This window comes from Drosophila willistoni (assembly GCF_018902025.1).
Source record: "Drosophila willistoni isolate 14030-0811.24 chromosome XR unlocalized genomic scaffold, UCI_dwil_1.1 Seg8, whole genome shotgun sequence".
Classification (NCBI taxonomy): domain Eukaryota; kingdom Metazoa; phylum Arthropoda; class Insecta; order Diptera; family Drosophilidae; genus Drosophila; species Drosophila willistoni.
The window spans coordinates 2,609,333-2,623,650 of NW_025814059.1; the positions used below are offsets into that span (position 1 = coordinate 2,609,333).

Below are 14,318 nucleotides of genomic sequence, written 5' to 3' on the forward strand. Positions count from 1 at the left end.
GAAAATACTTCATACGAAGCTAACTTTTTTTTTTGGAATATCTAAGCTAATGACAATCGCTTTGATTTGGGATATTTTTATAAATTTGAAATGTATGTTAGGACTTTTTTTGCCATCTGAGAGATTCGAAAATTTACAAATCTATTGTACTTATTATCTGTTAAGTCTATTAAATATGCTTAATCCATTTTCCTTATTGAATAATCTTAAGAAGTTTTAACAGAAAAGAGAAAGTTCGAAAGATAAAACAGATTGAACTGATATAGAATTGGAATCTCCATACACGAATGCTCTTTGTAACCTTTTCTAATTACGACCATCGTCATTTTCAACTTGGAAGCGAAGTAATCTAAAAGGCCACCTTTTATTAATACTTGTATCAAATGGATAGTTCATAGTTTTTATAAAGCAAATTGTGAAACATTACTATTTAAATTAAGGACTCACTCTCACCCAAGACTCTTAACTCAGGTCAATGTTAAGAGCTGTCACTCTTGATGATTTGATCGTTCTGCCTATCGATGATCGATTGCGCTGTGCATCAAAATAGATCTTACAGCCTTGACGACAGCAAAAATGTTGCTGTTTCTCTCACACACACAAATTATCACATATTAAATCAGAAAAAAGTTAAAAGGTCATTTCCATGGCAGTGTAACTTATATCCTATGGAAAATTTGTATTTAAAGGTCAAATGTATATGTATTTGCAAAAAGTATGTAAAGTTGTGTATATAAGCTCTTTATCTCTGTATATGTATGCCCACTCATTTACATATACTTTTATCCTTTACATATTATCTGTTCAACTCCATCTGCCTACCGCAGAGTATATATATACATATACTTGTATATGTATATGTTGGTATATAATTTTAATGGAAATGAAAATGAAAATGTTGTGGGCTACACACGAGCGAGCATATTGTGTGTGTGTGGGAATAGTAATGTTGTAATGGGAATGGGAATGGGAATGGGAATGAGAATGGGATGAAATAGAGTGAATGGCAACAAATGCTAATTCATCAATTTAATGACAATAAAATGCTAGGACAGCCAACAACAGACCACACGCCACAAAGTAATCATCAGCAAAAACTGAACTGAAGTTCTATCAAGCGACAAACAGGGAACAGAAATGAGAAATCAGAGCGGAAGTATGAGTGGAGTAGTCCTCCTCGCACTCAAATTATCCTGCTAGAAATTCTTCTAGAGCCATTGACCCCAAAAAACGGAAGAGGCAATGAGTAGTTCCAGTCAATGACCCAAAACAGGATCTGACTGAAACTGAAACTGAGCCCTGAATTTGGGTTTGGGTTTTTGGTTAGTGGGCTAGGCTGGCCAGTAGTTGGATTCACAAGATTTATGACCGCATCGCGAGTTGAACGAACTCAACTGTGCGAAATGGCGAAATGGTGGATAATAGGACAAATAGGCTTAGAAGCAAAGAGTGAGTTGGGGCAGGATTACATAACACACTCCGCAAGAGTATAAAAACAATATGGCTGACGGATGGGAGCTTATGGGGGGCAATGTGTGTGTGTGTGTGTGTGTGTGTGTGTGTTTGTGGGGAACCTGCACAAGTCAAGAGAAGTTGAGGCAACCGGAAGTTAACCTTGAAGTAAGTACAAAATGAAAAGCTTCACCCCCAAAAAACATCCAACAACAAACTGCGCAGCATCCAAAGGCAACTCCCCTTCCTTCCCCTCTACCCACCAATCAAGCAACCACCTAATGGCAAACCCCAGATATTCCACCAGAACACGTGTTGGAAATGGTAGGGAATGGCTTCTCAAATAAAAATGCAGAGAGAGAGAGAGAGAGAGAAGAGCAATGACTGTGGACGTGGGCATGGATCTGGGGTCGAAATCTTCCGCATTTTGTTGCTGCTGCTGCTGCTGCTGGAAACGGAAGCACAAATAAATTCTGTTATCTGGGGTGACTTTCATACTCTCACCAGAGCAAAGAACTTCAGAGCAAAACACTTGACATGACTGGCTGCTGGCAATCGATAATAACCAAGTTCAAATTTCTGGTCCAACACAACACACAAAAAGTAAAATGTAACGAGGAGTGAGGGGGGAATATGCAAAAGTTAAAAAAAAGAAAAGGAAAAACCACCAACAAGTTCGTGTTCTATCCATTGTCTTATGTAAATGTTATTATTGTTGTTTTTGGCTGCTGCTGCTCAAGTGTTATTTCTCAACTGACACAACGATGAACCCCACATAGCTCAGAATTTAAAGTGGTTTTCCGTTTTACTTTGGCGAACAATAACCACATCCTTCTTGAAGAGTAATCCTATTCCCAAAAGGGCAAACTGAAATCGAAGTACGGCACTCTGTTTGTACAGAGATAAAGATATTGTCTCCAGATTATAATGAGACAGAGAGAGGGAGAGAGAGCTAGCCGAATAGTCGTTTCTCAGAAAAACTGAAAGTTGTATGGAAAGAGTGAGAGTCAATAAGTTAAAAATTTAGCCTTCAATAGAAAAAATAACTTGTGCTCATCGTTCCTTTCTATTCTTTTCAATATGTTTGTGAAGGAGAAGGTCATGTTCCCAGCATTTCACAAAATCAATTAATATTCTAATGAAAAATCATTCTTAAAATCCTTATCTACATGTTTCTGAATTGTATTGACTTAAAGTAAATATATCGAAATTTAAATTCACCATTTTATCAGGGCCCTATACATTACATATATAAGTTTATTGTGTAAATGTTGTTGGGCTTGACCTCAATATAATTGATGTATGTGTATTATTCCTACTCGGTAATGTAAATTTCTTTGTAAATATCGAAAATGAATTAATAATGAACTTGATTTCGCATTACGCAATTTGAAGGATTTATTTACTTCTTTTGAAAAAACAACAACATTGAAATTATAGTTCTATAATCATTTGAAAATGTTGAATCAAATTACGCACTGAACAAACAAAAAAAAAAAAACCACCAACTGCATTTGATATAAAAAAGAACGAAATCTTTTTGTATTTATCGAGAAAGACAGACAGAGAGAGAGAGAGAGAGATAGAGAGATCGCAGAGGCATTACATTTCATTTGCCGTTCGCGTTATAAATATTTAAATGTATTGTATTCTGTCGATATTTATGCCAAGGGAAGGTGTCTTATTACGTCTGAGAAGGCGTATCAAAGGTGGAGGGGAAAGGATGGCGATGAGATGGCTGGAGATCGTAGACTGGCATTGGAGCATGCTCAATGAGAATAAGAATCATCATCATCATTTTGAGGTGGAGAATTGAATTCTCTGTGTTTCTTTTATTTTTCGTTATGTGTTTGCCTTGATAAATAAAATATGCACATTATGGATGCCTTCGTACGTGATTTCTATGCCAAAATGCCAGCTCAAGGTCATTTGAAAAGAACTTTAATAATCAGCTTGTAACTTACAGTGCACTAAACAAAATGAACTGAAAAGAAGCAATGCGTTAAGATCTTTACATATCTCTTTTCATCATAGAGTCTTTCAGAATTCAAGAGTAAATGCTTTCAAAAGAGTTCCCTTTGGAATTGTCTAGAAAATATTTACATACATATATTGAGTGAAGTATCCAGATTTTACCTTTTTCCTTTTCAAAGTTCAAGCAAACCCCTAGAATAGGGGGCACACATTTTTGAGGATCTTTCTGAATTCGGTTTAATTCGATTTAATACACTTCAAATTCCTTTCGACATATTACACCATTTCATCTTAACCAGTTTCGAGCAGTTCAAAATGGATTTCTTTTACTTGTACTTTGTTTTGTGGGGAGAGAGTGAGAGGGATAACAATAACAAATGGATAGACCCAAAGTGGCCTCTCTTACCATTCATAAAAATACAAGCCAAGGTTATACCTGGTCAAGGTTGATTTTAGCGCCTTCTCACTTTCTGGTTTGCGTGACAAGTTTTTCATGTTGAGTAAAAAATAATTAGAAGGAAAAAATTTCCAGCACGTCAATAAACAAGTTGACAAATAAGTGCAAATATACTTACTTACGAGTTGGTTCTGTTAAAAGGAAAGATACCAAAGGAAATTACCAGTGAGAGTGAGCCTATAAATAGCACCGATAACTTGAGCTTGTTAGCTTAGAGTGTGTGGTGTGCGTGTGTGTGTGTGTGTGTGGCAGGAAGTGAATGCCACAGTGTTGTGCCTGTTTAACTTCCAGCAATGGTTATGGATGGCAGCAATAGAAGTTGGGTTTACTTTTTTACGTTCATTCACAAAATAAGGAAAATGCCTCCTGCCAGTTGTTGATGTTTGTCTTTGAGACTGGAAAATTTTCTTTTACGAGTTGGCTAACAAATTGCCCAAATAGAGTGGAGTGAAATGCAGAGAGCAGGCGAATTGTTTGTGGCACACGAAGACGATAAGAATTTTCTTCTTGTATATAGAAGTCAAACAAATCAGCAGAAAAGCATGCTATAGAATAAGAGCATTGAAAGAAAGTGAATTTTGGGCGGAGGATGTTAGCATCGCGGGCATTTTGGGTGTAGTTCTTTTTGGTTAAGGTTTTCCAGTACAAGAAAATATAATTGAAATGCAAATTGAATTTGTGTGCCGCTGAATGACGCATTTGTGCTCGACGGAAGCTTGTGGGGCGTAGTAGAGATAGGTACGCTAGTGTACATTAGTAGTAGTAGTAGTAAAAGTGGGGAAAGGCAGGGGAAAGCAGGGTGTTTGGTCTCTGGCTCCAAAAATCAAATGCGCAACAGCGAAAGTGGCAACAAACTTGCGGTGCGGCCTTCAAAATAAAAAAAAAAAAAAACAACAGTAGGAGTGGGTCCTAGTGGGTCCAAGTGAGTGTAAAGAGAGAGAGAAAGAGAACCAGAGCGAAAAGTTCAAAAGCGTGCAATGCCAAGGAGAAAGTTCTGGCAATGTCATAGAAGTACAGTCAACCCAAGCAAAGTTTACACCCTTGCACAGTGGGCGATTATCAATTAGGAATCATAGCATTTTACTGAGTATTTATCTTAGGATTTTATCTAAAAGATCTATACAAGAAGAAAAAAAAACATTTATGTAATTTATTCAACTAAACGCATTGAATGTCCCCCAATAGGTCTCTAAAGTTTATAGAGAAACGTTTAGATTAGTATTATTCCTTTCACTTTCGATTTAACTCTAATAAACATTTCGATTTAACTGTAATAAACATTGCACTTTTAAGGAATACCTACTAATATTATTTCAGCCAAGCAATAATTGAAGTTTGCAAAGTTAATTATTATTTGGAGTATCTAAGTGCGGTTCGATTAATATTATGACTTATTTTTTGCATAATATATGTTTTTCAATATGTTATAATTATTAAAATTAGTGCTTGCAAATAATGTCGAGATAAAAACCAAATATTTTTAGATTAAAATTGTTGGAAATAATGAAATTTTGTAAACATTGAAGTACGTCTATTGAAATTTTAGTGATATGTATTATCTAGATTGTTTGGCAATAAATTTAGTGAAATTGCCCACTGTGCCTCGCCCCTACGTTTAACTTGAAAAGCTTTCAGTTTGTACTCTTCCACTCTCTCTCTCTCTCTTATTCTCTCTGGTGGTGTGCTTTTGTGGCTTAGCTTTCAGTTAGGGGTGGTATTAGCCAACTACCCGGCCGCTAGGCAGGGTCCTCTTAAAGGAAAATGCCGTTATTATTTAGCGTCAATCAACGTTAAATGCCCTTCAACATAGGCGCAACAAAAAATTTCCATAGGCGCGCACACATTCAAGGACTCTGCGGGCAAGGACAAACGTAAAAGCTCCAAGTGGAAAAGCTTACCACCTTTTTCTCCACCCACGCACACTGGCGCACACACACACAGATAATATTGTTGTGTGCCTTGGCAACGGTGAAGTTCAAGGTTAAAGCTGAAGGATTTTTGTTGTTGTTTCTTTCCTTTATTACTTATTTGTTGTTGGTGTGGTTGTTGTTTTGTTTTGCTGTTCGTTGCCTGCCTGTCAATGCCACCCACACAGTCACACGTGGGCACACGTTGTTTCTCTTTTCTTTGCTTCGTTTTTGTTTGTTTGTTTGGTCCCTCTCGCACTCCCACTCTCTCTCTCTCACTTGCTCCCTCTGTATAGGTGTGCGTTTTTCTTTCTTTTCATTTTTTTTTGCTTTGCATACTTTGTGGCGCGTGGAGCTGCTTATTGTTTTGCTTATGCTGGACCTTTCTTACGCACCTGCTGCCTGCTGCCTGCCTGCCCGCCTGACTTTTGACCTTGAGCTTCTTCGCAGTGCGAAGAATATGGAATGGAATGGAATGTATATGTATATAAAATATATAAGAGTATGCGTGGGCCTACACCACCGACTGTTGATTACATTGTGCGGCGCGTGACTTTGATTTGATTTTTAAATGATTCTTTTAGCAGCTTGACTTTGTTGACTTTCACTTCTTCCTTTCGCTGCTTCATCTGGCTGCTGCCTGCCGCCTTCTTTCCCCTCCTCCTCCTCCTCCTGTTAGCTCAATCTTGGTTATTACCCAAGACTTAAAGGTCAACAAAAGGACGATGCTTTGGCGGCTTTTTATCACCCAAACGAGAAGTAGAAAAAAAAAGATGCTCCTACTCCTACTCTCGCCGCTGCTGCTGCTGCTGTGGTGATGGCTGAACATGCCAACAAAGTTATATGCCTTTAATGCAATTAAGCCACGTGTCGTCGTAGTCCTAGTCCTCCTCATCGTTGTCGTTGTCGAAGTTTGTTTTATTAACTTGTCTTTCTTGGTATCGAACTCTGTGGCAGAGAGACACTGCCAAAGATATTGAGTGAGAGTGACTGAGTCTCTTAACTATATTAGCTTTTCGGTGGGATGCAGGACAATTGCCATCTGTGTGTATGTATGTACATATGTGTGTGAGTGTGTGCGATAAAGTTATATAATTATAGACGCATATATAACTGTTGATTGAATAAGAATGACTTTGGTTTCGCTAGGTAAGTTAAGTGTCGTTTTATTATATTCTAGCCAACCATGCGAAGTGCCATAAATTGAATAAATTTGTTATCTAATTTATTTCTTTAGTTCATTTTTTGCCTGGAAAATATTCCAGGAAAAACATTTCCCCATAAAGAGAGAAACTTTTCAATATAAAACAAATAGTCATTAGATAAAAAGATGTTTTTTATTTCCGTTTAAGTTCACAAAAATTCCCACTCAATAGGTTTCTATAAATTTTTGAGAATTGTAAAAACGTATAACTTTTAATGGGTTAATACACTTTCTAATGGAATCAATTTAGGCCCACATTGTAGACGGTTCCCTGGGTGATTGAATGTTATGCAATGTGCCAATTGGATGTACCCAACTATTAAAGGTCATCCATTGGAATATCATATAGCCAATCATTAGAGTTAACAGATACAAGAGCAGAGATACACGAAACTCATTGCCACTAATCGATATATGAAATAATGCACACACGATCATCACAATTGAGAATGTATTGCAGGACTCCGAAGTGGCAGTAATTACCAGCTGTAAGAAAATATAATAATTAAAATGAAATACATTGAGCACATTGTGTGTACATACATATGTATTCCGGTTATAGCATACATGGAGGACCAATTGTGGCAAGGCCGAATAAATGGTATAAGTGGACATACTCATAATCACACCAAAGGCCACATCTAATTTATTTGAACGTATCAAACTGAACAACAAAACAATGGCCGAGAAAATCTCACCAGAATTGAAATACATTTGGGTTATCATTTGTGGCGTTGGATTATAACGCCAATTGACAAATTGCCATATCATATTATTGATCTCCTGGAGCAAATAGCTATTGCATAGTGTGCATATGAACATGCCAGAGATGGCATAGAACGCCAAATGATTGGGCACACGACGGGCTCGTGTGGCACAGAGAATAGTTAGGGCAATGCCCCAACAGTTCAAGAGTAACATCAACCACAATGAGGGCCACGGATTGAAGGGTATGCACATAAAGGGCAGGAATAGATAACTTGTACAGGCAATGACTTTGCACCAGCCATGCAAATGTCGTTTCTTATCAATCACCGGTATCAAATTAGCTGCCAGAAAGTAAAACGGTGTCTAGGAATCAATATACAAATCTGTTTCTACATCATATATCCATAAATGATCTACTATCTGATACTAACCAATACTGTAACAACGCCCACAATTGGCTCTTTCATAGTTTCATAGCCATTGACAGTTGACCACCAAATTTGCCACCATTTCCATTCACTACTCTCCTTGACAAGATTAGTAGACGTCATTCTCTTTAAGTCTAGCCCCATTTGTTTCCTTTCCTTTTTTGTTTTATTGTAGGAAATTAAAACATTTGCCATCATGTATAGAATGAATATAATAAGTATTGATACTGCGCTAAATTTCAACGTATACAAATCGTCATTAATTAAATTTTGCTGTTGGAATATTTCATATTTCCTAAGGACAACAATAATCAAATAGAAATAACCCATCAATAGGAATAAAATACTAGACCATAATGTCAGACCGCGAACTTTGTAGCCATTAACGCAAAGTGTACAAATTCCCAAGACAAAGTATCGCATCAAATCGCCAAAGAATCCCGATAAACGTAAAGTGGCCTCATAGGAGTTTTGAAATAGACACGTAAGCCCAGTTTCCAAGTATTCGGGCATAAAGAAGAATAAGCCAAAACCGGCATAACCAAAGGTATATGACGAGATGGGCACCAAATCCATAAGCATTTCGAAATTTGGTAAAAAACTACAACAACAACAAATGAAAAAAACCATCTTACTCTCCTCTTCCCCCTCTCATACTTACAAGTATTTGGTTAGCATATAAATTAGTCCATAGAGTATTAACATCATCAGACATCCCATAAATACAACGATACCGTCAAGAGGTATTTTAAAATAGCAAAATATGATCTTTAAATAATCAATATTGGCCATAAAATAATGACAACTGAGTGTATGTGTTACAAAATCACACATATCCGTAATATTTGTATTCGTCTTTTCGCTAAAATGACAACGCGTCTTTTAAAAGACACACAAAGTTAGAGTAATTTGACTTAGAAATATCTTCAAGGACTTACCGAGTTTCTTATATCCATAAAGGATATGTGACGCGGCCGACGTCTCAATATCGTGGCATTCGATTCCATCGAAGACAATGACAATTGAAGCAAATCGAGTAGAAACATAATTCAAATTGATTTGAATTAAAAATCATAAAACATTTCAGGCTTCACCTACTTTATGTGTAATATATAAAATTATAGAAAAGTTCTTGATTGAGAAAAAATTCAAAAAATTATATAATAATGGCGAGTTATTCGCAAAGAACAAACCAAATATATATGTATATAGAGATATCTCATAAATTTACTGGACTAAAAGAGCTCTTCCTAGGAGAAACCAGGAGAAAGTGCAGCCAAGGGAAATTAATTTTTTAGATGGCATTCAATTTCAATGATGCATCAACTAGTTTGCAGTTTGTTCAAGTAGGCAATGCAAATGTTTCAATCTGTTTCTTGTTGTTGTTGGTGTGGGATCAAGTAAAAATAGTTCAAACTTAGAAACAAAACAATTGACCATGAGAAAAATTTGTGCAAGCAGCAAACAAAATCACCCAGCCGGCCGGCCGGGTCGGCAACTGTCCGGAATGCCATTAGAGGCGGCTCAAGTGGGACTTGGAACTTGGAATATGCGATGACAACACCCACACACAAACACACAAACACACACCCACACACAGACCGAGAGCAAGAGCAACAGCGCCAACAGAGGCCATGGTCAGGGCCATAGACGTCAATCCAATAAGGTGTGCTGAAGAGAAGAAGCTTCATCCTTGCTACCAGAGCTTTGGGTGCAATGGAAACCCTTGCACTTGAACTTGCGCACGCGGATGTTGCATGTGTCTATGAATAGTAGTGGGCGTAGGATGGTGGGTTTCAGTTGACCTTGACGAGGTCGAGCTTTTGCGCCATCGAAGCTTATTTTTAGTAACAATATATATGTCTACGGGAGAGGGAGAGAGAGAGAGAGAGAGACAGATGGGTATACATTGCAAAGGTCATTCGTACGAATGGGTTTTACCCCTAACGTTCAAGGTCACTGCTGCAGCTAGCAAATGATAATTAGCACCCCTGCCCACCCCTTTCTATCACTCGCTCTCTTTCTCTCACTCTTTTTCTTTCTCTCTCTACATACGCCCACAAAAATAAATATAAAAAAAAGGGGATTGCACTCACATTTTGACATTGACGCAAATTGCCGAGGGTCAAGTGCATGGCCAAGAATGAATCAAATTAAATGGGCGGGTTTTGGTTGGGCTCGATTCTGAAAAGTTCAACAAATTGAATGGGTGTTTTTGTGTGTGTTTGTGTGGGTGTTTCGCCCCAATCATATTTGAAATATCATTGCATATATAAATTATGGATATTTCCAATTCCTTTTTTATCAAAGTGAAAGCAGAAACCAAGACTTGAAATTGAGTCAATTGGCTAAGAACCCGCCCATCCACGAATTGCCAAAGATATACGTACGTATATTTGTATATACATACTTATATAGTAAGCGATTTCATAAATTGGCAAAGTTTTTTGTAACAAAATGACAAATAAAAAAGGAGAAAATCGTCTTGGATTTCAAAGAGGGCTTTTGGCTTTTTAGCCTCCTCGCATTCTCCTTTTCTTCAGGTTGCCCTAGACAGCAAATCTTCTTATGTGCAACTTTTGCTTTAACCAAACTTTAATCATCAAGCAAACAAAAAAATTAATCAGCATTGCCCCCAAAAGCTACAAGAAATTACTTTTAATGCACAAATGGCACAGTGCTTTGTTTAAGTCAGTGTACAGGCTAAAGCCAAAAACATTTAAAGTTGTCCCTTATCGAAGGAATTACAGGAGTCTAATCAAACACCCTCTCAAATTCAGAGTTTAAACACTTCTTCTTTATTATTTTAAAAGGGCCTTACTCCTTGAGATAGTTAATAAATGTACAAATAATTAGGAACTCAAATCTTTTAAAGAATATAATTAATAGGAATCGGAAGATATTTCTAAGCAAGTCAACTCAGATAAGGTGAAAGATGAATACATTTTCAACGATCGCAAAATTTTGTGTAGTTTATAAATGAGAATAGATCTTTTGACTTTTGAATTGAAGTTTTATATAGAGAATGCTCTATACTTTGAACTTTAAAATAAAAACGACAATAAGTATTTTTGAACTTAAGGATCTCAAGATATTTTCCATTCATATTTTTGCAGATTTATGGCAATTAGTGTGAGATGTTGAGTGAGTGTGAGATGAGGATGATGATGAGTACGTCGTAAATTTGTATAGCCTGGATATAAACATCGTGTGTGAGTAAGTCTACACTTTACTTATTTATTATCAAAATGATATGCAAGGCGCAATTAAAAAAAAAAAAAGACGAAATCTGATGACGCTAACGCGTGGCACAACCAATCCAAAAGCGACCAGCCAGGCCATAGACCGACAACAATCATATAGATTGAGATTGAAGGCAGAGATCGGCGTGGTGTGTGTGTGTGTGTGGACTTGACTGGGCATTGTACTCTCTGATGAAACTCTCTGAAATGTGGACGCGTCATCATCGTCATCGTCATCGTACTCCTTCCACCCCCCTCTAACCGCTACCCACTTGAACAAAGCAATCGCGATTATGACGGAAAGAACAACTCATATGAGTCTTACGCCCCTAATTAAGCGGTCAATGTACAGGTTCAAGGGTGTAGATTGATCGCAAAAGAAAAGGTCCTTGTGCGATTAATGTGTTAGGAGCATTATGCAGATGCTTTCTTACATAGAGATGTGAGCGTGATACATAATACACGATCTTATCATTGAGATTGTTAGATACTACTTAGCTATCGAAAAGGGGATTCTATCTGTATGCTAGACATGTACTTTCTTAAGTGAATTTTGAAGGCCATGGTAAGTTTAAGAATTGGGACATAGCCAGAGAGGAGAGTGTGTGTGTGTATCTCCCATCTCTAATGCACTTTCAGCTTACTTGTATGGCTCTGGATGAGTGTCCAAGTTATGGCATTTAATCATTACGGGTCACTTACTTACTCCAATCTCAATTCAAGGCGAATTCTGAACTCAACTCTCAAGTGCAATGACAAAGAATCTGCGTCGGTGGCAGGGACATGGGATATGGGCAAAAGGGGAAGCCGCCGGGTGCAGTGGTGGGAAAATCTGCATACAAATGGTATGGGAATCTGCAAGTAGACAAAGCTCAGGGTCTGCCAGCTGCCAGTTTTTTTTTCTTGCATTGATCTTTCCTTCTGTTTCTTTTTTTTTTTCTTTGCCCTCTTCTGTAGAGGAAGCAGCTAATAAGTGCACTGCAAAAAGTATATATACATATATAAAAAAAAGAATGAAACCAAACAGAAGAAACAAAAGAAAAATGAGCAGACGCAACACAAAAAAAAAAAAACTAAAGAAGATCGAACAAAATTTGCACTGCCCCCGGAAATATGTTGGCGACGTTGTTAAAAAAATTTGTCCTTGTCGTCTGTGTGGTCAGTAGATATATAGTAGTTTTTTTTTGTCTTTGCTCTTCTTGTGCAGAGTGCGTGGGTAGAGCGGATGCTCACTCTCGGAATGAACTTAAGTGATCAGGGACCACCCAAAAAATTAATTGGTTTCTTTTTGTCTTTGTCTGTGTCGTCTAAAAAAATGAGGATAGCTAAGGTTAAGACTAAAAGTAGTTAAACCAACTAAATTATGTGCTTTTTGAACAGATGACAACCATCAATTGCCAATATGTTTAGGCTAGGAAAGGAACTTCTCTAGAAGATTTCTAAACTGACTATAAATAATTGTTCTGGGAAATCTTTATAAAAAAAACACAGTTGTATATTATCGATCATTTTGCATGACTTAAGAGATATATCCTTGCAAAAATAGGGTCTAGACCTATATTCAAGAATTTGCTGTCTCGCATCTTTGCACGTATCATCTCGCGCCATCTCTCTCCCACTAATATATATGTTTGTATAAGTTACTCCTTCGCCTTCTTTACAAAAATTGCTAGCCTTGGCATAAATATGGAACCATCATCTTTAATATCTTCTCAACTCATCACGTTTACAGAAAAACACAAAAAAAAAAAATGGAAATAAAGACCAAGAAGAAACAACTCCTTCTTCTTTTATTTTTCTTTTTTTTTTTTTTTGTTGTTGCAACTTCTCTGAATTTCTTGGGCGTGATTTACGGTGACTTTTTTATGAATTATGAAAACAACAACGAAAAATTTCGCTGTTTATTTTATATGCGAATCACGTGTACCAATTCAGATTCTTCATCTTGCTTGGCTATCTTTTGTATTTACTTCTCTTGTTCATCTTCTCAATTTAAGGCCCATAATTTGGTTAATTATGTAGAAAAGTGACATACATAGGTAGGTACTTTTAATACCCTTTTCGTGAAAGAAAAAGAGCGAGAGAGAGAGAGGGGGAGAGACAGACATTGAACTCTATTCATATTCATCAGGCTGCTAAATATAGAAATAGATTTGTAAAAACAAAGACTTGATGTGGGCCCCATCTCAGGGGGAGGGAAAAGGGAGGCAGCTTGGATGTTTGTTTTATAAATATATACAAGAAAAAAATAGCAAATTAAATGAAATAAAAACGAACTCTTATCGGCTAAGATAGAGAGAGAGAGAAAGATGAAGCAAACGCAGCCAATCTATATTGAAATAACAAACATGGTTAGCTACTTTGCAGAGTTGTCAACTCATTGTCATGTTTACCCTGGCTAAGTGGAATGAACGGGAGCTTTTCAGTTTGTTGATCTCAAAACGATCTGATCTGAACTGAGACGTCCGATCTCTGACTGTGAACAAAAATAATTATAATACAGAAACAATATGCAAGAGACAAACACCATTAGAAAAGAAATCCTTAAATCTAATAACAACGTATCACAGATTTAATAATATTAGGTTAAAAGTCAAGATTGTTTCTTAAAAAGGTCATATGGAACACTAAACAAAGACATAAAGAAGCTTAACATTAATCGTCATACCCAAAGAACCCCCAAATAAAATGACAACTTAGTCCAATTCTGATTCAATTCTAAAAAATTATCCAAGGTTTGAAAACATTTCTGAAACTATTTGAAAGATATTTGAAATTATTCGTTTATTTATCAAATCTTTGGTCATTTGATTTTGATTAATTGATTTGAGGAAGTTGCCCGATGACAACGATGACGACCCTACGAGATAGAAGAAGGCTGCATTTTGTCATTGGAAATTGAAATCAAAATCAAATCGAAACTTGTGATAAACAAGCATGCAAGAT

The 14,318-nt window shown here is 36.9% G+C and overlaps 1 protein-coding gene across 2 annotated transcripts; it reads right to left on the reverse strand.

Moving 5' to 3' along the window:
- Nucleotides 1–7,143: 7,143 nt before the first annotated feature.
- Nucleotides 7,144–9,218, reverse strand: LOC111519040 (mitochondrial sodium/calcium exchanger protein). 2 transcript variants are annotated; one of them, XM_047012313.1, is made up of 5 exons: nucleotides 9,069–9,218; nucleotides 8,792–9,009; nucleotides 8,134–8,731; nucleotides 7,538–8,065; nucleotides 7,144–7,480 (listed from the first exon to the last, which is right to left on the reverse strand). In XM_047012313.1, exons 1-5 carry the CDS (start codon nucleotides 9,174–9,176, stop codon nucleotides 7,241–7,243), a joined length of 1,692 nt encoding a protein of 563 aa, XP_046868269.1. In that variant the 5' UTR covers nucleotides 9,177–9,218; the 3' UTR covers nucleotides 7,144–7,240. The 2 variants fall into 2 exon arrangements, with proteins under 2 accessions (XP_046868269.1, XP_046868270.1); XM_047012314.1 differs by lacking the exon at nucleotides 7,144–7,480 and having other exon boundaries at nucleotides 7,982–8,043.
- Nucleotides 9,219–14,318: the final 5,100 nt, after the last annotated feature.